The 20,415-nt window shown below is 43.7% G+C and overlaps 1 protein-coding gene across 1 annotated transcript in view; it reads right to left on the reverse strand.

Annotated features, from left to right (window-relative positions):
- Window positions 1–20,415, reverse strand: part of LOC124137742 — a 134,959-nt gene that overhangs the window by 11,861 nt on the left and 102,683 nt on the right. Inside the window, exons 108-131 of the mRNA XM_048402758.1 lie at window positions 20,124–20,217; window positions 19,777–19,897; window positions 19,439–19,584; window positions 19,135–19,268; window positions 18,552–18,827; window positions 18,073–18,336; window positions 17,645–17,793; window positions 17,379–17,520; window positions 15,737–15,840; window positions 14,170–14,373; window positions 13,909–14,083; window positions 13,158–13,423; window positions 12,795–12,950; window positions 11,487–11,706; window positions 10,949–11,103; window positions 9,851–10,171; window positions 8,392–8,560; window positions 7,296–7,498; window positions 6,673–6,859; window positions 5,934–6,104; window positions 3,887–4,291; window positions 3,252–3,551; window positions 2,887–2,978; window positions 1,493–1,667 (exon numbers count right to left, since the gene is read on the reverse strand). Of these exons, the coding sequence (XP_048258715.1) occupies window positions 1,493–1,667; window positions 2,887–2,978; window positions 3,252–3,551; window positions 3,887–4,291; window positions 5,934–6,104; window positions 6,673–6,859; window positions 7,296–7,498; window positions 8,392–8,560; window positions 9,851–10,171; window positions 10,949–11,103; window positions 11,487–11,706; window positions 12,795–12,950; window positions 13,158–13,423; window positions 13,909–14,083; window positions 14,170–14,373; window positions 15,737–15,840; window positions 17,379–17,520; window positions 17,645–17,793; window positions 18,073–18,336; window positions 18,552–18,827; window positions 19,135–19,268; window positions 19,439–19,584; window positions 19,777–19,897; window positions 20,124–20,217 (4,629 nt within the window). The remainder of the gene's footprint in view (window positions 1–1,492; window positions 1,668–2,886; window positions 2,979–3,251; window positions 3,552–3,886; window positions 4,292–5,933; window positions 6,105–6,672; window positions 6,860–7,295; window positions 7,499–8,391; window positions 8,561–9,850; window positions 10,172–10,948; window positions 11,104–11,486; window positions 11,707–12,794; window positions 12,951–13,157; window positions 13,424–13,908; window positions 14,084–14,169; window positions 14,374–15,736; window positions 15,841–17,378; window positions 17,521–17,644; window positions 17,794–18,072; window positions 18,337–18,551; window positions 18,828–19,134; window positions 19,269–19,438; window positions 19,585–19,776; window positions 19,898–20,123; window positions 20,218–20,415) is intronic.

Below are 20,415 nucleotides of genomic sequence, written 5' to 3' on the forward strand. Positions count from 1 at the left end.
ACGAGCTAAGAGAAATATAACCTGGTCTTCCTGCATGACAGGAGAGACAAGCTAAGATACACATACCCTGGTCTTCCTGCATGACAAGAGAGACAGGCTGAGAGACGTATACCCTGGTCTCCCTGCATGACAAGAGAGACAAGCTAAGAGACACATACCCTGGTCTTCCTGCATGACAAGAGAGACACGCTAACAGACACATACCCTGGTCTTCCTGTATGACAAGAGAGACAAGCTAAGAGACACATACCCTTATCTTCCTGCATGACAGAAGAGACGAGCTAAGAGACACATACCCTGGTCTTCCTGTATGACAGGAGAGACGAGCTAAGAGACACATACGCTGGTCTTCCTGTATGACAAGAGAGATGAGCTAAGAGACACATACCCTGGTCTTCCTGCATGACAAGAGAGACAAGCTAAGAGACACATACCCTGGTCTTCCTACATGACAAGAGAGACAAGCTAAGAGACACATAACCTGGTCTTCCTGCATGATAACAGAGACAAGTTAAGAGACACATACCCTGGTCTTCCTCTATGGCAGGAGAGACAAGCTAAGAGACACATACCCTGGTCTTCCTGCATGACAAGAGAGACAAGCTAAGATACACATACCCTTATCTTCCTGCATGACAGAAGAGACGAGCTAAGAGACACATACCCTGGTCTTCCTGTATGACAGAAGAGACGAGCTAAGAGACACATACCCTGGTCTTCCTGTATGACAGGAGAGACGAGCTAAGAGACACATACGCTGGTCTTCCTGTATGACAAGAGAGATGAGCTAAGAGACACATACCCTGGTCTTCCTGCATGACAAGAGAGACAAGCTAAGAGACACATACCCTGGTCTTCCTACATGACAAGAGAGACAAGCTAAGAGACACATACCCTGGTCTTCCTGCATGATAACAGAGACAGGTTAAGAGACACATACCCTGGTCTTCCTCTATGGCAGGAGAGACAAGCTAAGAGACACATACCCTGGTCTTCCTGCATGACAAGAGAGACAAGCTAAGAGACACATACCCTGGTCTTCCTGTATGGCAAGAGAGACAAGCTAAGAGACACATACCCTTATCTTCCTGCATGACCAGAGAGACAAGCTAAGAGACACATACCCTGGTCTTCCTGCATGACAGGAGAGACAAGCTAAGAGACACATACCCTGATCTTCCTGCATGACAAGAGAGACAAGCTAAGAGACACATACCCTGGTCTTCCTGTAGGATAAGAGAGCTAAGCTAAGAGACACATACCCTGGTCTTCCTGCATGACAAGAGAGACAAGCTAAAAGACACATACCCTGGTCTTCCTGTATGGCAAGAGAGACAAGCTAAGAGACACATACCCTTATCTTCGTGCATGACAAGAGAGACAAGCTAAGAGACACATACCCTGGTCTTCCTGCATGACAGGAGAGACAAGCTAAGAGACACATTCCCTGGTCTTCCTGTAGGATAAGAGAGCTAAGCTAAGAGACACATACCCTGGTCTTCCTGCATGACAAGAGACGTGGTGCTGGTGAGCTGAGGAGGTGAATTTGGTATCTCTGTCAGAGCTGAAGTCAGTAGGAACTGGGTCGGGTGTGTGAAGTACGTGTCAGACACAGACCGCCGACGTCTGGAACTGCTGCTGTCTGGTGTCGACCTTGTGTTACAAACCTAAACAGAACACGATAGACACAATCACCACATATCATGACTGATATGCAAAGATTATACAACTGTGAACAAAGAAGGGTCTTTAGCATGTCCATTACATGTTGAAGACAGAACTATCATATGTGTTGGAAATGATTAACCTTCACAGCGGCCTTTTAATGCATACTGTGTTAAAAGTACTGCATAATTTAGCGGAAGATGATTGGATCTCAATAATTTTCATACTAACACAACTAGATACAGTTAAAAGTTTGAAGTGTTAATTTATGATACTTAAACATCCGGTAAGCTTATAATACACAGGTCAAGTCAAAGTACCACGCCATTTTACATCCATTCTGCTATTTCCTTCGTTTAGTATGTTAAAGGGACGGTCGGGTACTCTAGTCTCTCGACATGCATGTTAAAACGTGTGGCCATCGATATTCCCTCCTTTGAACTTCATTCCAGCAATACCAATGTGTCTAACTAAACCTGTCTTAACAAACTACACCTGTCTAAACATACTACACCTGTCTAAACGAAGTACGCCTGTCTAAACAAACTACACCTGTCTAAACAAAGCACACCTGTCTAAACAGAGTACACCTGTCTAAACAAACTACACCTGTCTAAACAAAGTACATTTGTCTTAACAAACTACACTTGTCTAAACAAAGTACACCTGTCAAAACAAAGTACACCTGTCTAAACAAACTATACCTGTTTAAACCAAGATTATCTGCCGTTACAAACTACACCAGTTTAAACAAAGTACACCTGACAAAACAAACTACACCTGTCTTAACAAAGTACACCTGTCTTAACAAAGTACACTTGTCTAAACAAAGTATACCTGTTTAAACAAAGTACACCTGTCGAAACTGAGTAAACCCGTCTAAACAAACTACACCTGTCTAAACAAACAGCACCTGTCTGAACAAAGTACACCTGTCTAAATAAACAACATTTGTCTAAACAATCTACAGCTGTCTAAACAAACTACACCTGTAGAGTAAGTGCGTTAGTGAGCGAGTTTGTTTTACGCCGCTTTTAGCAATATTCTAGCAATACTAGAAATGGGCTTCACACATTGTACCCATGTCGGGAATAGAACCTGGGTCTTCGGCGTGACAAGCGAATGTTTTAACCACTAGGCTTCCCGACAGCCCTCTGCATCCGTGGAACCCTACCATATCAGGGCTCATCATAAACTGTTAAAAGACATCATGTCACTCACTTTGACCGTGACTTGAGAAGTCACGGGGTCTCTGACCTCCGTGTCTGTTTCACGGTGACAGGTCTTGTTGCTCTGTTGCCACTGTCGGGCATCTGCATCATACAAGACATCATTGACTCTCTTTAACTCTTTATTTCACGTTGCCTTTCAGTTGTATTTATTGCTGGATTTTTATAAAAGACTTTTACATCTTTTTACGGTCTGACCGATGGTCATCCCACTGTGTGACTGAACGTTGTTTTACTCCACCGTGTACAGTATAACAGATCTATTGCGTCCTCAGTTAGTTATACAGTGTATCCCTGTAAATCGAGATGGCTCCGTATAGAGTACCATTATCTGTATTAACAAATGTTAGGCCGTACCAGTATTCCAGTGAAGCAGCATCAAGGTTGTATTGGTGACCGTGGGGTCATAGGTGAAGGTCACCTTCACCGGCCCTGGCATGGGAAGATTACCAACACTAGTGAGAGAGAAGGAGAAGTCTGTGTCCTGGTAGTTGAGCCTCTTTCTGAGGATTCTGTCGGTAAAGGCATCTTCTGTGGTTGATGTAGATGGGTCAGTGATGTAAGGGACAAACTCCACAGAGGCGTCAGACTTGTATTCTGTCTCAAGGTCAAGCTTCGTGAGCTGAGTGGCCACAATGCTCTGACCGACTAGTAAACCTGGATCACAGACAAGGCAATACCTTGATGAGATGATGAAACACGCGAACATACATTGTACAACATTGTATGTTTAATCAAGTGTCAAACAGCAAGATTCAACTGTGGCCTGTAAACAATCGGGCCTACTAGGCAAACCAAACACATCAATCATATTTTAAGTCGGCCCTGACAAGAAGCACCAGGCAGGGTAACCTATTCTGTCCCTATTGTTTCTTAAGAGAAAGTCATTGGTTAATATTGACCTATTCTACCAATTTTTCAATGTCTGATAAAGAGTCAGTGAGATGGTTCTACGTAGCTCTGGTCATTATCACGTTATTTCGTACACTAACCATCTGGCGTTGATACCGTTACTCCTGAAACGTCCCTCTTCCTCCTCGCACCACCCCCAACATCTACAGTGACGGCAGAACCATCAGACGACGTTGCCATCGTGGACTTGTCTGTCTCTACTATGGTGGAGCCCAGCAACTTGGTCGTGCACAGCTGGGCCTCATTACACATCTTCATGAAGATGAACATCTCTGTGCCTGGAGCCATGGTGAAGGCTGACTTGTCCGTGGTGCCGGGTACCGAGGCATTGTAACCTGGCTGGTACTGACTCAGCATGTAGATATTACGGCCATTTAGTTTAAGGTATCCATCTGCAACTGTAACCGTCCCCGACGTGTTGTAGCCGACCCACGTGCAGGGGAAGATGTCACTGATGCTGGCCTCGGAACTCCCCACACAGAAATCTGAAGATGAAGCATAGATGTCTTTCAGGTTTCTGTATATTTTATCGTGAGTGAGTGAGTGAGTTGCTCCACGTTTAGCAGTGTTCCAACTATATCACGGCAATGGACACAAAGAATGAGCTCCGCACAGTGTACCCATATTGGATTGCAAACTACGGTAAAGTGACCAGCGAAGGCTCTCACTACAGACCACTTGTGATGGTGAAACGATAAAAGAAAAAAATAAGAAATGAGTATATATATTATTGACAAGAGTTGTCTTGAAGTAATTCATGCTCTTAAGATTTCAATGTTGTTAATGATCAAATGATCTTTACGAGTGAGTGAGTGACCCTGAGAAACCTAGAAACATAATCGGGGCGAACGGGGATTCGAAGGGACGCAACTCTGCTCAGCGAATTTCGTCGCCTTAGACGACTGGGTCACCCGTGTCCACTAAAATTCTCTTTTATCCAAAGTCAGTCAATAATAATACATAAAAATGATTTCCTGCAAATTTACAATGCATGTATATGGCAGAGTGAGTGAGTGAGTATGGCTTTACGCCGCTTTTAGCAATATTCCAGCAATATCACGGCGGGGGACACTAGAAATGGGCTTCACACATTGTACCCATGTCGGTAATGGAACCTCTTCGGCGTGACGAGCGAACGCTTCAACCTATAGGCCGCCCCTATATATGGTAGAGCCAAGGTACATTTTGAGAACACCTGGTGTCATCACCTTAACTCTTGCAAGAAAAGTATCAATTGTTATCGAAAATGCTATTGATCATGACGTAATACCTTGATGTATTTAGAAACAAGCTTCGTAGCATCCCATAAAGGTGTACTTGTAACTAGTTCAAAACGTTCGATTTTATTACAATCTGATTAAAATCAGATCTTAGTTATCGCCGCCGCTACATCAAGATCTAGGGACTGAACAAAACTGAATCAAAATTCTGGAATGTCTGTTCTATGTCCGAGATTGTCTGGCAGTACTCTCACGGAGCTATGGCAAGTTCCTTTTCCGTTTTAAATGTTTATCTATTGAAGCGAGAGTAGATGATGTCTAACATTCGGAATCAGTGGTCACTGCTGTTCTGAAAGCCCTGTGTTGAGCTTTTCGAGGTTGTATGACTAAAAACACATTCGGAGTCTCTGATTGGTCGGACAAAAGGTCGATCGGACATGACATGTAACGGGATGTTCACAGATCTATGCTGCGCCGTTGCGAGCACTACGATCTGATTTTAATGAGATTGATCTTATGACATAAGTTTCGGGACCTGTCGACGCCAAGATCTCACAAACCCTGCACAGGAGTGTACAGCTTTCGAATCAGTTATTTAGCATGGAGCGAGCAGAACATTTGGACCAGCATATTGATTTCAGTATCTTGTCATTATTTGTTTGTTGTTTAACGCCGCACTGAGCACTATTCCAGCTTTACATACATGTTATCTTTTTGTTCAGATCGACATTTCTGAAACAAGGGCGGAGATGTAAAAACATTAAGCTAAATGATCATAATGCAAAAAACAGATCTATGAGCTGATTTGTCTTAGCAGTAAAAAGGTTCGCTATGGATTCACCTGTTGGAGCAACATTTCTGATTTTAATGATATCGCTCGTTCATTATACATGATATTATCATTTACCATATCGCCTGACACTCTCATCTGCAGACACCGTCCAGGAAGCACCCACGGTGTTTTTGTCTTTGGTTTTCATGGAGTTTGGCGGCACCACTTTCTCTCCAAGGGATTCAGCACCCACTATTGTCGTGTTGACATCATCAACAAGGGGAGGCTCAAGCAGAACGGTCACACCTAAGTCACAAATTTCACGTTATTGATTAATTCATTCAGGGTGGAATCAGGTTCTTAAAAAAAATACTGACAAAACGCTAATTGAGAAATGTCACAAGTTCAAAGGTAGCAATTATTCTACTGCAGACACGTCTCTTGAAACAGAGTAATACTCTACTGTTTGGTGTATTAAGGTACGTACCACGGGAAAAAATGTTATAATTTATCGCTTTGTGTATTAAGGTACGCACCTCTAGAAAAATAGTAACACTCTACTGTGTGATGTATTAAGGTACACCTTTGGAACAAGAGTAACTCTCTAGTGTTTGATGTATTAAGGTACGCACCTCTTTAAAAAGAACACTCTACTGTGTGATGTATTAAGGTACGCACATCTGGAACAAGAGTAACTCTCTAGTGTTTGATGTATTAAGGTACGCACCTCTAGAAAAATAGTAACACTCTACTGTGTGATGTATTAAGGTACGCACCTCTAGAAAAATAGTAACACACTACTGTGTGATGTATTAAGGTACGCCACTCTGGAACAAGAGTAACTCTCTAGTGTTTGATGTATTAAGGTACGCACCTCTAGGATCAGCGTATGTTGTGACCAGCCCTCCCCCGTTGGTACATCTGACGGTCACGTAGTATGTCTTGTTGTGTTCCAGGAGGCCCTCAAGTCCGGAGTTCATCGATCCAGGATACTCCCCAGTTGCTACAAATGTCTGCAACTCCTCTCCTCCTGGCGCTCTGCCTATCGCCCACTCGTAGTTCTGTAATGTCATACATGTATTCCTGTAGCTCGATATTTACCCAGTTTATATAAAGTTGGTTACATGTTAAATAACCTCCACTAGGTATCTTTGCAATTGGCCTCAAAGTCGACGATTCAGCAGCAGAGTGAGTGAGTGAGTGTGGTGTTCCGCTGCATTTTGATAATACCAGTAGTCCAGCGATATCACGGTGGGGAAAAATGCGTCACACACGTATGGGGATCGAACCCGGGTGTATGTTGTGACAAATCAGCGCTTTGGCCACGGGGCCACTCCATTTTGCCTTTAATATATTTGATCCCCAACAAGTTGGATACAGTATGAAACGGACCCGATAAAGCATTAAAACACTTCTGGCAGGCACACCTCTACTTTTTAAGATTTCCGAACACATTTAACCATGTATATATTTTTACACACAGAAGCCTCGCGTTACCATAATTTCACTCTCGTTGTCATTGCACTTCCATATCGCCTTGATGGTGTCGTTGGATCCCTGGTACGCCACAGGGGTGAAGTTGCCCTGGGTGACGTCGATGTAGAGCATGACGTCGGTGTCAAACAGTGGTGGTGACGTGTCGATGTTGAAGCCGTCAGATGACGATACGGCCTCTGTTCCAGACCCAAGGACAGCTTTCACTGAAACGTTTGCGAGTAAATGAACATTTCTGTACGTCCATGTCATCAATATTGCAGGTATAATACAAGGCGAATCATGTCTTTGGTGTACGATGGCACGGACTTAACATGGTCACAATTAGAACTGACTGTTGCCACTTTGAGAGGATAACCAGAGATTCTGTGGCAGAAGCCCCACAAGGAAGAAATACAATTTGATTATTCTCTCACCTGTGAGGTAGAACAACACCGGGACTACTTCTACCCCCACAACTGTTGTTCTCTCACCTGTGAGGTAGTACAATAGAGGGACTACTTCTCCCTCTACAACTGTTGTTCTCTCACCTGTGAGGTAGTACAATACAGGGACTACTTCTCCCTCTACAACTGTTGTTCTCTCACCTGTGAGGTAGTACAATACAGGGACAACTTCTCCCTCCACAACTGTTGTTCTCTCACCTGTGAGGTAGTACAACACAGGGACTACTTCTCCCTCCACGACTGTTGTTCTCTCACCTGTGAGGTAGTACAATACAGGGACTACTTCTCCCTTTACAACTGTTGTTCTCTCACCTGTGAGGTAGTACAATACAGGGACTACTTCTCCCTCCACGACTGTTGTTCTCTCACCTGTGAGGTAGTACAATACAGGGACTACTTCTCCCTCCACGACTGTTGTTCTCTCACCTGTGAGGTAGTACAATACTGGGACTACTTCTCCCTTCACAACTGTTATTCTCTCACCTGTGAGGTAGTACAATACAGGGACTACTTCTCCCTCCACAACTGTTGTTTTCTCACCTCTGAGGTAGTACAACACCGGGACTACTTCTCCCTCCACGACTGTTTTCTCTCACCTGTGAGGTAGTACAATACAGGGACTACTTCTCCCTTTACAACTGTTGTTCTCTCACCTGTGAGGTAGTACAATACAGGGACTACTTCTCCCTCCACGACTGTTGTTTCTGTAAGGTTGAGGTCGTTGAGGGTGATCTTGACCTGGTCTGTTGATGAGCTGTCACAAGCTGCGTCACATGTGTACATGTCACAGGGTGTCAGACAGGGGATACACGGAGTATGTACCTAGCAACACACAGAGCACGTTTGAGTAAGATGACGTAACGTCACATGGCGTCAGGCAGGGGATACACGCTGTATATACCTTGCAACACACAACGCAAGTTAGAGTAACATGGCGTCACGTCACAGGGGGTCAAACAGGGAATACACGGAGTATGTACCTAGCAGGACATAGAACACGTTAGAGAAAGATGACGTAACGTCACATGGCGTCAGGCAGGGGATACATGGTGTATATACCTAGCAACCCACAAGACAAGGAAGAGTAAGATGACGTAACGTCACAGGGCGTCAGGCAGGGGATACACGGTGTATGTACCTAGCAACACACAGAGCACGTTTGAGTAAGATGACGTAACGTCACAGGGCGTCAGGCAGGGGATACACGGTGTATGTACCTAGCAACCCACAAGACAAGTTAGAGTAGGATGACGTAACGTCACAGGGTGTCAAACAGGGAATACACGGAGTATATACCTAGCAACACATAGAACACGTTAGAGTAAGATGACGTAACGTCAAATGGCGTCAGGCAGGGGATACACGCTGTATATACCTAGCAACACACAACGCAAGTTAGAGTAACATGGCGTCACGTCACAGGGGGTCAAACAGGGAATACACGGAGTATGTACACATAGAACACCTTAGAGAAAGATGACGTAACGTCACACGGTGTCAGGCAGGGGATACACGGTGTATGTACCGAGCAACACACAGAACACGTTAGAGTAAGATGACGTAACGTCACAGGGTGTCAGGCAGGGGATACACGGTGTATGTACCGAGCAACACACAGGACACCTTAGAGAAAGATGACGTAACGTCACAGGGTGTCAGGCAGGGGATACACGGTGTATACACCTAGCAACACATAGAACACGTTAGAGTAAGATGACGTAACGTCACAGGGCGTCAGGCAGGGAAAACACGGTGTATGTACCTAGTGAAACATACATCACGTTAGTGTCAGTTGACAAGTCTCAGAGCAAGACACAGAAGATGTCACATTCGCAATTCAGGTGATGCTACAAGTCCTGGTCGGGTACAGCAATGATCTCTACCGTCGTGCTTCCCTCCGTGTAAAGTTACAATTACCCCATTTCAAACCTAATAGTTTCGTAAATAACTTTTCCAGTGAGTGTTGTTGAACACTCTCTACCACAGGGTTTTCATTATCACCTGAAAAATATTTTTTACCAGATATTTCTAATTTTTTCGACATATTATATTCATCTGTGTACGATCAAGTCAACCTGTAACTGTTATTTATCAACATGCGCCACATCTCACCTGCTGGTACGGCACTACATCAGAGACACCGGAAGCTGACCCGATTCCTGCCTCATACCGAACAATGGCGTTGTTACCTCCTTGGAAAGGGTTGCCATAGCGACACAACTTCTCCTTGTCAGCTGGCATCACCAGGTCACGAAATGAAGCCGTAGCACTCCAAACTTGTAAGTGTCCTTCCGAATCTCGTTCAGTGTCAGGAATATAGTTCTTGTGATTCCAGACTCCCAGGAAGAGTTTGGTGTCAAGAGAGAGACGCGGTATTCCACACTGCTCCGTCAGCAGATCCCCGTCTATGAAGACTGCCATGCACCAGGTAACCTACAACAATAAATTTAAACTTATAGCATGTTTGTCATATGCTGTGTGTATGATGTTTTTAAACAATCTCACAACCAGAGAGATCATTAAATGCGATCAACTAATATATGATTAATTGGTATAGACATTCACGAACCTCCAGTATATTGCCTTTTCTGATGGAAATGATGATTTGTGTTCTAGGGTCAGTTTATACTGTATTCTAGTCTAATGTTTGCCTAAATGATAATCAATGGTCCGATAGTACCTGAGCGGTTTTCGTGTGTTTTCGCGGTAAACGTTAATGCGTCCCTGGGTACTGGTATTTCTCGCATTCTGATGTTACACGCGGTCATGGGGGCACGGGTGGCCCAGTCGCCAAAGGCGCCGCAATTCGCTGTGTGTTTGTCCGATTATGTTCCTAGGTTTGTCAGCACCATACCGGTGCTCGTGGGTTTCATCGAAGTGATAAACGTCTACGACCTGCACCACTTCGGGATTTCCTCCCACATTAAGCTGACACGTCGTGATATAACTGGAATACTGTTACAGGCGGCGTTAATCCCACATCACTCACCACACGTGGTCATACAGCTCATACAGACATACTGTTCATGGCAGTATTATCCTGTCTAAATGGCACACCTTGAACGTTGCCAGCATATATTTCTCCGACAGCTTATACCATTAGTTACATTGAACATGTTCAAAAGCTAACAGCAAGTTAAATTGAGGCAAGAACAGAGATACTTGAGTACATTTGATATTGGTATGGTGTCCAATTTATACGAAAATCACCTCTGATCCCCTTGCTTCGTCTCTCTGTGTCGTGAACTTGACAATGTACTGATGGTAATCTGTGGAGGGGTCATGTTGAAGATCTTTCACTGCTTCTACAGGTTCGTTGAGGTAGTCCCCGTAACCACACCATGCCACTAACTTGGCTGCTGTACCTATACACAGTATGGAGGCATATCATCAGTACTGCTAATGCCAACAATACCGGTACCATGTATGACATGTGATCTTCATATAACGTCATATCATCAGAAGAAAACAGGACTGTCATGTTAATGTATGATGATACTGGAATCAAACTTCACCTGTAGTCATGTAAGAATAAAAGAGGTATGTCATGTGTCTTGAGGACCACTTATTACTGATGATGGTACTGGTCATAGACCTTCACCTTCACGGTCCATGACTGAAACTACAGTTGTAATCTGTAGCCTATCTGTTCAGTTCACGTTGTCCATTTGTTTGAACATCGCTACCGTATAAAACTGCATTTCTCATTACAAACATATGCATGCAAACAGAAGCGAAATACACCAACCTCCAAATAATTGTACTCCACAGGCCTTCCTTGGGTTAAGATTAGGATTCCCGATATCAGTCTTGCCAGTGATGGATCCTGTCCCTTGAAGCTTCTTCTTTTCCTCGTCCGTCAGCTTCTTCACCTCGTAGCCAGGGTCATCCCCATCCACAGATCTCTTGGTGATGTTCTTGTAGTACCTCTCCGCTTGTAGGTAAGAATCACAGTTGCACGTACAGGACTAGGAAAGAAGAGACACAGTATTGAAACAGACATAGGATGAGTATTAACAATTTCCAGGCAGGGCAGGGCAGGGCAGGGCAGCGCGGGTCAGGGTAGGGCAGGGCAGGGCAGGGCAGGACAGGGCAGGGCAGGACAGGACAGGAGGGCAGGACAGGGCAGGGCAGGGCAGGGCAGGGCAGGGCAGGGCAGGGCAGGGCGAGGTGGGTTGGGGTGGGGTAGGGTGGGGTGGGATGGGGTTGGTAAGAATCACAGTTGCACATACAGGACTAGGAAAGAAGAGACACAGTATTGAAACAGACATATAATAAGTATTAACATTTTCCAGGGCAGGGCAGGGCAGGGCAGGGCAGGGCGGGGCGGGGCAGGGCAGGGCAGGGCAGGGCAGGGCAGGGCAGGGAAGGGCAGGGCAGGGCAGGGCAGGGCAGGGCAGGGCAGGGCGGGGCGGGGCGGGGTGGGGTGGGTCGGTACAAGAAAGACGAGACACGGTTTTGAAACATACATAGGATGAGTTTGGTTGACCAGGTTTGGTGTAACCTACTTAGAAGAATATTTCAGTTGTATCACGGCTTGTTAACTTCGTCAACTCCTAAACATTTTCATTTATCATATTGTTGAGGCCAACCAGCACAGTGCGACTAACCTAGAAACACAAACATGGAGACTTTGGGATTCGAACCCACGATCAAGAGTTTCTGACACGTTTACGGGACACAAATTACCCTGTTACCGTTGCCCCTGGTGATTATGAACATATCACCTAGGAGGACTGCGGGGTGGATGGTTGAATGATTGGATAAGTGAGTGAGTGATTGAGTGTGAGTGATTGAGTGTATCCTTCGGCTTTGAAGCATTTTGCTAGCTATGTTACAGACGGACAGACCAAGACTTAGTTTCACTTCTTGTGTGAAGTCGAACCAAGATCTTTTGCATAACGAGTCAATGCTCTGACTACTTTCGTTATTTTTTAAAAAAAATAATTGTATTTACTTTCGTTATTGTTGGTACATTGACTATAATTGTGGAGACAATGCCGGCTATTTTACTGCACGGGTTAGGAAATCAGTTGATTACAGAAAGGCTTCATACTGCATTAACAGGTTCCACCCTGCAACAGGCACAGACAGACTCGGTCCAGTCCAGTGTTGGTGTGTAGTCATAGTCCAGGATGTAGTCATCTGGGCCGTCCCAGAACAGGACACTGGTGACCGCCTGGCCATCACCTGCTGCAGCTCGGATAGACAGCTGAAACACACGGAGTCAGTGGGTGAGACATCAGTAGTAATCTGAGACATGCAATGCGACAATATCTATGAGACAGTTTGTATCTGAATACCTTATACTCCCCGCCATTGACAAGGTCACAGTAAGTTTTGCAATTGCGCACAGATTGGAAAACTTAATTTGTGGGAATAGGCGACAAAAACTATTTGCCAGTTTGTATCTTAATACCTTATACTCCCCGCCATTGACAAGGTCAGCATCTCTGAAGTAGGTTCCAGAAAACATGGTGTCAGTCTTGGTGTCTCGGGACAGTTTGATGTCCACTTTGCCGGACTCGGGATGGACGTTGGCTGACCTGTAGGTCAAGGTCAAGCTACGGTTGTTGCTGTCGTAGTTCCGGTCTGACTCCAGGTACTTCCACTCCGAGTCATCAAATGTGACCAGTCTGACAGGACATGGAGACACGTCGGGCACAGGGTGGTGAAGGAATGTGCCTACAGACAGCAGAAAGTAAGTGATTAAAATGAAGTAGGTTCCAATTTCTCTTTACTTGACAAACGGTTGGAGCAATTATGTGTCCGCTACATCGAAGTGAGTGAGTGAGTGAGTATGGTTTTACGCCGCTTTAGCAATATTCCAGCAATATCACGGCGGGGGACACCAGAAATGGGATTCACACATTGTACCCATGTCAGGAATCGAACCCGGGTCTTCAGCGTGACGAGCGAACGCTTGAACCACTAGGCTACCCGACCGCCCCGTACATCGAAGTGAATAGATCGCATGAGTGAATGACCCTTGTTTTATGCAACGGTCAGTAATAAGTACGACTATGGAGCCGTGGCTTGTAAAAACTCGATACTGGAGAAGACATCCTTGTGTACAATGAGAAGTGCACTTACCATTCACCGTATCTGAAAACCCACACATTATTTCTGCACCTACGTATCTAAACCAAACCGTAATATATATGGGTTACCTGTGACGGTGTTGGCAGAGCCGCTCCAGCTGATGTCGTGAGTGAAGTCATGTCCGTCGATGACGAGGCCGGAGGAGGGGAGGGAGTTGTCGTACAGCACTGGCGGAGAGTCTAATGTCGACTTGAGACCAGCAAAGTTCTCCGCCACGAGACGCACAAAGTAGGGAGTGTTGCCCTTGGAAAGAAAACATGAACCTTTAATATCTAGAATGTGTCCGTACACGTGTCAAACTCTACATGGAATTCTTGTAAATCACCCACCTGCATAGTGATGTCCATGAATTTATAAGACGTGTAGTTGACATCAATCTCTATGGAATCTACGACAGTTTCTTCCGCCGAGTCTTTGTCACAGGAGGCTCTCTTCAGCAGGGCAGCGTGGTAGCAGCGGATGCCCGAGTCTTCATCACTGAAGTCTGTCCAGTAGGTCTGAAGACTCTCACTGCTCGCCGAGTAACTCAGTTGCTGCCGAATGTAACAGTACATTATACACCCCCATATAATGTTGTTTGTTTTTAGTCCTATTGTTTCTATGATATATCCATTTCAGGATACGTTCACTGGTTTGTGCATACCTGGTGTCATTCCTATTTTTTGGTGAATCATTCATAAAAGTGACAAACCTATTTCAATAATGATAAGAAATCTCGTCCATTGTAAGCTTCCGACAACATCATAAACATGTTTACTTTCCCTTTCTTCTGATTTTGTGAAGGTTTTGATCGCTTTTATTTACGAAACAAAGTATGGTCATCTGAACTTTGTTTTAATTTTGAGACTTTTTTTAAAACAAGATTTCTAAAGTCACAGGCCATTTCTTTCATTTGATATGAAAGAAACGATAACATATTCTTGTTCAACAGTGAATGCAAACACATGAAATGAGCCCCAAATATGTGTCTACATGAGGTCATGTTTCACGTACTAAGATATTAACAACGCGTTGGTGCACTGCGTTGCAGACACACGTGACGTTGCTAACGAATAATTTGCATACTCGTAAATGCAAGGGGTCGGCATAGGGTTCTCAGTAGGAAGTGATAACTTGGAGACGATGGCTTGCTGTATATACAATTTTACTTTATACAGGTAGATATATACATACAAAAGACACCATGTGCCAGGTCAGCACATAGTGGTCGTGGTTGTTGTCTTGGCGCCCCGGAGCACCCAGCCTAACCCTAGCTAGGCTAAGCGTAAGACATCTCTCTCTCTCTCTCTCTCTCTCTCTCTCTCTCTCTCTCTCTCTCTCTCTCTCTCTGATCAAGGCTTACAGCCAAGGTCAACTGACATTTAGTAAGTTATAAATAAATATAAACAGTACTTCTTCAGTGACATACTTCACATCTCGTTCAGGATGGCAGACAGTTGATGTACAATACAATGGGGATTAACGATTAGGATTAGCATCTTATGAATAACGGCAATTCAGTGTTTCAAGGCATATAGATGTCATGGCTCCAGGGTAATAAGCTTTAGGAATTAAATGTTCATTCAGACAATGATTGTCGTAAATCAGTCGCTATGACAATATAATGAGAAATGTTTTTACTTCTACTACTCAGCTGTCCTGCTGGACATGATAACGAGACAACATTTATGAAGAAAGTATTGTTCAAAGAAAATTAATGTAGCCATCCTGATACAACTGTGCCACTAAACATAGAGTGCACCACAAATCCACACACATTGATAACTGGTGGAATTTAACACCTTTATATCAATACATTCTTCAAGACCTTATAAGAACATGTAATGATACTACGGGTATTAGCAAGCATGGCCTGAACAGAGAGTTGGATTTACGAAGTTGGCCCCTGTCACGTACCATGTCATAATAGGGCCCTGTTCTGATCCTGCCTTTGACTGGAGGTGTGACGTCTACCTGGAACATGTGACTAGTCACGTTGCACTCTCCGGCCTTGTCTGCACCTGGTGTATGAATCAAATTCCTAATTATGAAACGTTGCTGTCAGGGATATTGACGCAGAAGCGATGATGAATGATACATATGTCAGAAGCATAGATACACATTTCAACCGCAGTTTGCATATCACCGTGTCTAAAATGTGAATTTGACATGTTTTTGTGTCTTGAGATGAGATTAAGAAAGAAAATCTATCAATAATGATGTGCAGTGATACTATAATGAACACAACACAGGTATGCTAATGTCACAGTTTCTCAGGGAAAATATATGCTCATGAAGACAAAACATGATTAATTACTCAGTGAGCTAAAGATGTATCAGAATTATCAGCTCTTATATGTAAGTAATATCAGTGGCGGTATCAACAGTCATACATATATTTTAAATACCGTATTCGACGTAATAAGCGCCCCGCTCGAATAAGCGCCCACGGCGATATTTGCTAATATATTGGCTAGTGAACAATTCCAATCAGCACCCCTTCCGATTGATCAATGTACACAAGACTTATGTATTCGTGTATAATACGCACTTATGTGTTATATGCACCCTTAATTATGGGCAATTAATTTCTGGAAAAATATATCTGTCGTATGTCAACATTTCAGGCTGTCAGCATAAATGAAATTTACGATCTTACTGCTCTGTTTTTTCCACCAAAATAATATTCTAATTAGAGCCCACTTTTTCTAACTTTGAGAGCGCCTTGGGCGCTTATTACGTCGAATACGGTAAGTGTCAATGGCAGTAAATGATCGTATTACTATTCCAAAATACCAAGTGCTGTCGTGGGCATTTTTTAACAGCAGTCGGCAACAGCAAGTAGGGCTTTTAAGAATAATGTTGTACTAGAATTAGAGTTATCTGCACTTGTGCACATGAACATGGCAGGCTTGATCATTCGAGGAGTTTCTGGAAGGGGCAGCTTCTAGAAGGCTGGCTGTACCTTGATGAAAGCGACATGAGGGCGATTTGATGCATTTTCTACCTGGCTTCTTTCTAATCTACTTGCCAAATACTGTTTGGATACTGAATGTCTGCCAGCTTCTATTACCTTTTTTTTATTTAAAGAGAGGCTTTTTTCACGACCTTCAACAGTTGCAATATTCGGAACATGGATAAATGAACTAATATTAATCTAGGGCTTGTTTCGTTTTGAATCTGCGACTTATTTGAACAAGTGCATTGACTTTTTTATTGTAAACAAGAAATTTGTGTGAAATTGGAATTATTGATTTTTTATTGATCTAGTGTGGTCATACATGTATACTTGCTTCACAATTTTATTCTGTGCGAACTGGTTTCTGGGTTAACCCCTGCGTTCCAATTTGGAAAACAGCTCATAACACAACCTATCCCAAGAAAATATCCCAAAAGACGTAAATATAGTTCCGTATATAACATTCCGTTCACGCATTTGTATCTCCCTTTAGCACCTCATTATTATGTGTTGTTACATATTACTATTTACGTCGTTAGCAGCTTTAGTGGTATAATATGGGGCTTAACACATAACATCTACCTTATTGCTTCAACTTACCGACAACCCAAGCATAGTAGACTCCATTCTGCTCAAGAGACAGATTTTCAAACTTCATGAAGGTGTCCTTCCCGACATTTTGTAGGTCCACAATGTTGAAAATACCTTGTCGTTCATCGTCAGTGATGGAGCCTCTTTCAGTCTGAAAACATATCACCAACATAAGGTCTTTCGATGGAACTTAAATCTTAAATTACGCTTGCCACAGAAAAGGTTATAATAGATACGTTTACGTAGAATTTTCTAGGAAGGTCATCTATACTCACAAACTGTCCGCATCTATAGTTGCCAGCCTCCGTGTTGTTGGACAGGCCCACGTAGTACATCATCATGCCGATCTTGGATTCGAACCCGTCCCAAGGTACATCTACGGAAGTGTTAGCGTTGACAAATTCCTTCATGTCGATGAAACCAGCTGAAACACAAGGTGATGAGATGTGTTCAGGAAGTGGTGTTCACTATCATGGATCGATACACTTTATATTGTTACACAGCAGCAGCAAACAGGAGACAAATGTTGGCAGATGGTACATCTCAAGGTGTCTTTGTTAGTCGTGTTTGTATACGTCCTGACTAAGATTTGACAGAGTGTTACCAGTAAGTACCATATGATACTCTTGCTGTGTAATGTCTGATTTTTCTACATATATTAATCTACATATTTCTACAAGTCCTGGAAAAGTGAAGGTCTCACCGGAGACTCCTCCATCAAAGCCAACAGAGAAGCCATTGGACGTGACGTCAGTCCTAGACCCGGAACGGCTGTGTGCTCTCACAGTGAAGTAATACATTGCCGTGATGGGGGTGAGGTCAAGGTCGTAAAAGGTCACAGTCTTGTTGAGGCCAACGTTGACAAACGGCACAACGTTGTCACGTGTTTTGGGGAAACGGCGGTCAGTTCCAACAGCAACCTCGTAGAAAGCGACTTCTTGGTTGGAAGATTTCTCTTTGTCCTCATCTACAACGAAAAGGTGAAAACGCCCTTTATTTCGAAAACACAAGCAAATACATTTGAATCTTTGAGCATACAGGTTTGTTTTTAATAATCTGAATGTTCTTTAATTCTTTTCATATTTTTTTCTTGAGTTCCTAGATGAGTTACAGGAAGACTATCCTTATCTCATCATTTGTATGGAGATATGGAAATATAATATTGCAAAAACATTATCTAACCAGCTTTTATTCCTGTTGACATGTCGTCAGCATTGCCATCACTGCCAAACTTATCCCAGTTGGCGCTGACTTTACTTTTAGTTCGGAAGAACTCAAGGTCAAATCCCATGACATCTCCATCATTGACCTGTCCAGGCACCAGGGGGTCATCCTCGATGGTGATGCCGTTCGACCTGATGGTGTAGGTGTAGTCCATGGCGTTGGTCACCCATAGGTACTGGTAGTAGCGTTCCATGTTCTGCATGCTCAGCTCGTCGTTGTCGCCATGAGTTCTTCCTGGAATTGAAGAACAATTGATGAGATTCAGCTGCTGAACCAAGTAAATGATATTTTAGTTTTGTGTATCTCCTTTGTCCAAATCTGAAAACATCACAAGCATTAGAAGGGTATAGGCTCCTTATTAGTTCCGTCAACAGAAAAGTTCACAAATTGGGAACAGATTTGTTTTTGTTTTTATAGCTGAGTTCAGGAATATAACTGTGTTCAGTCCAATCATTGGCTCTAAGGTTCTGGAAATGCATATGTACAAAAGCCTCCAGTATTAAGACATGTGATCAGTGTCAGGTGCTGTCACAACGCCCACCTTCTGTATTGAAGTACTCCTGGACCCTCAGACCGTCAGCCCTTTGTATTGCCCACTCATACTTGACCACTGGACACGGGTCACCTGACACGTCCCACTTGGCCCCCATTCGGGACAGACTTGTCTGGAAGTCACTGTAGAGAAACAAGGTCAACTACAAATTAGATACTGAATCATCTTTTTATAAGAAGATGATGATATTACCTGACCCTGGGCGTTTTCCCAGTCTATCTTGTGGGTCTGAGTTGTTGGTATCATGCTTTGAGACAGATATTCACTAAGCTGTGTTCACAGACATACTCACAGGTCTCCATCGTGACTGTCGCCATCCCAGATTCCAACATGAGTGAGCGGCTCCAAGCCCTGACTGAGGTAGGACATGTAGATACCGTTGGACGTGGATATTGTGCTGAGGCCAGCTCCATTGGTAGCTTTTACTGTCACAAATATCTGTAATTTGAAATTCATCATTGGATGTATTGTGTGTTCCTAGTAAATCCAAACTTAGCTTCCCCTGTGATGCTTATTATGGAAGTGATGGCCAGAATAACACATTACCCATCTTGTGGACATGACACAAATTACATATACAACTCAGGGATATCTCTTTTGTCAAGGGTCAAGGGTCAAGAGTTATCTCACCTGTCTCACTCCCTTCAGTATCAGGCCCGTGACCGACAGGTATCTCTTTGTGACGTCATCAGTCTCAAAGAACCCCCTTAGCTGTCCCCCTCCAGGTGAAGTGCCAACAGCTATCTCGTATCTGGAGAAGCCAAAATGTCGAAATGAGAACCACAACAAAGCTTTATATAGGTAAAATTGAAGAGAAGATGCTACTCCTGTACTTTGATATGGTCTGATTATACAGGAAGTGCTAAGATGTACATGTATCTGTGCAAAGTGGCTATCATTTTACTTTATGCTTTCTTCCTGCATTACTAAAATACTGCGGGTTCAGAACAAATTTAATGACTGTCATCATGACGTACTTGACAATCTCCGTCTCGTCATCAGCGAAGGTCTGCCAGGCCACGTTGACAGTGGACAGAGACTCCTGGCACACCGCGTCTATAGCCAGGCAGTCTGTGGACATACAGTTGTGAAGGCTGTAGCAATGTAAAACATAGTGTACACGGTTGTAATGTAACACAGTGTAGGATGTAGCAATGTAACAAAGTGTAGGATGTAGTAATGTAACACGTAGTGAAGGATGTAGTAATGTTACACATAGTGTAGGATGTAGTAATGTAACACATAGTGTAGGATGTAGTAATGTAACAC

Source organism: Haliotis rufescens, unplaced genomic scaffold, assembly GCF_023055435.1.
Source record: "Haliotis rufescens isolate VD_foot unplaced genomic scaffold, xgHalRufe1.0.p SCAF_29, whole genome shotgun sequence".
NCBI classification, from domain to species: Eukaryota; Metazoa; Mollusca; class Gastropoda; order Lepetellida; family Haliotidae; genus Haliotis; species Haliotis rufescens.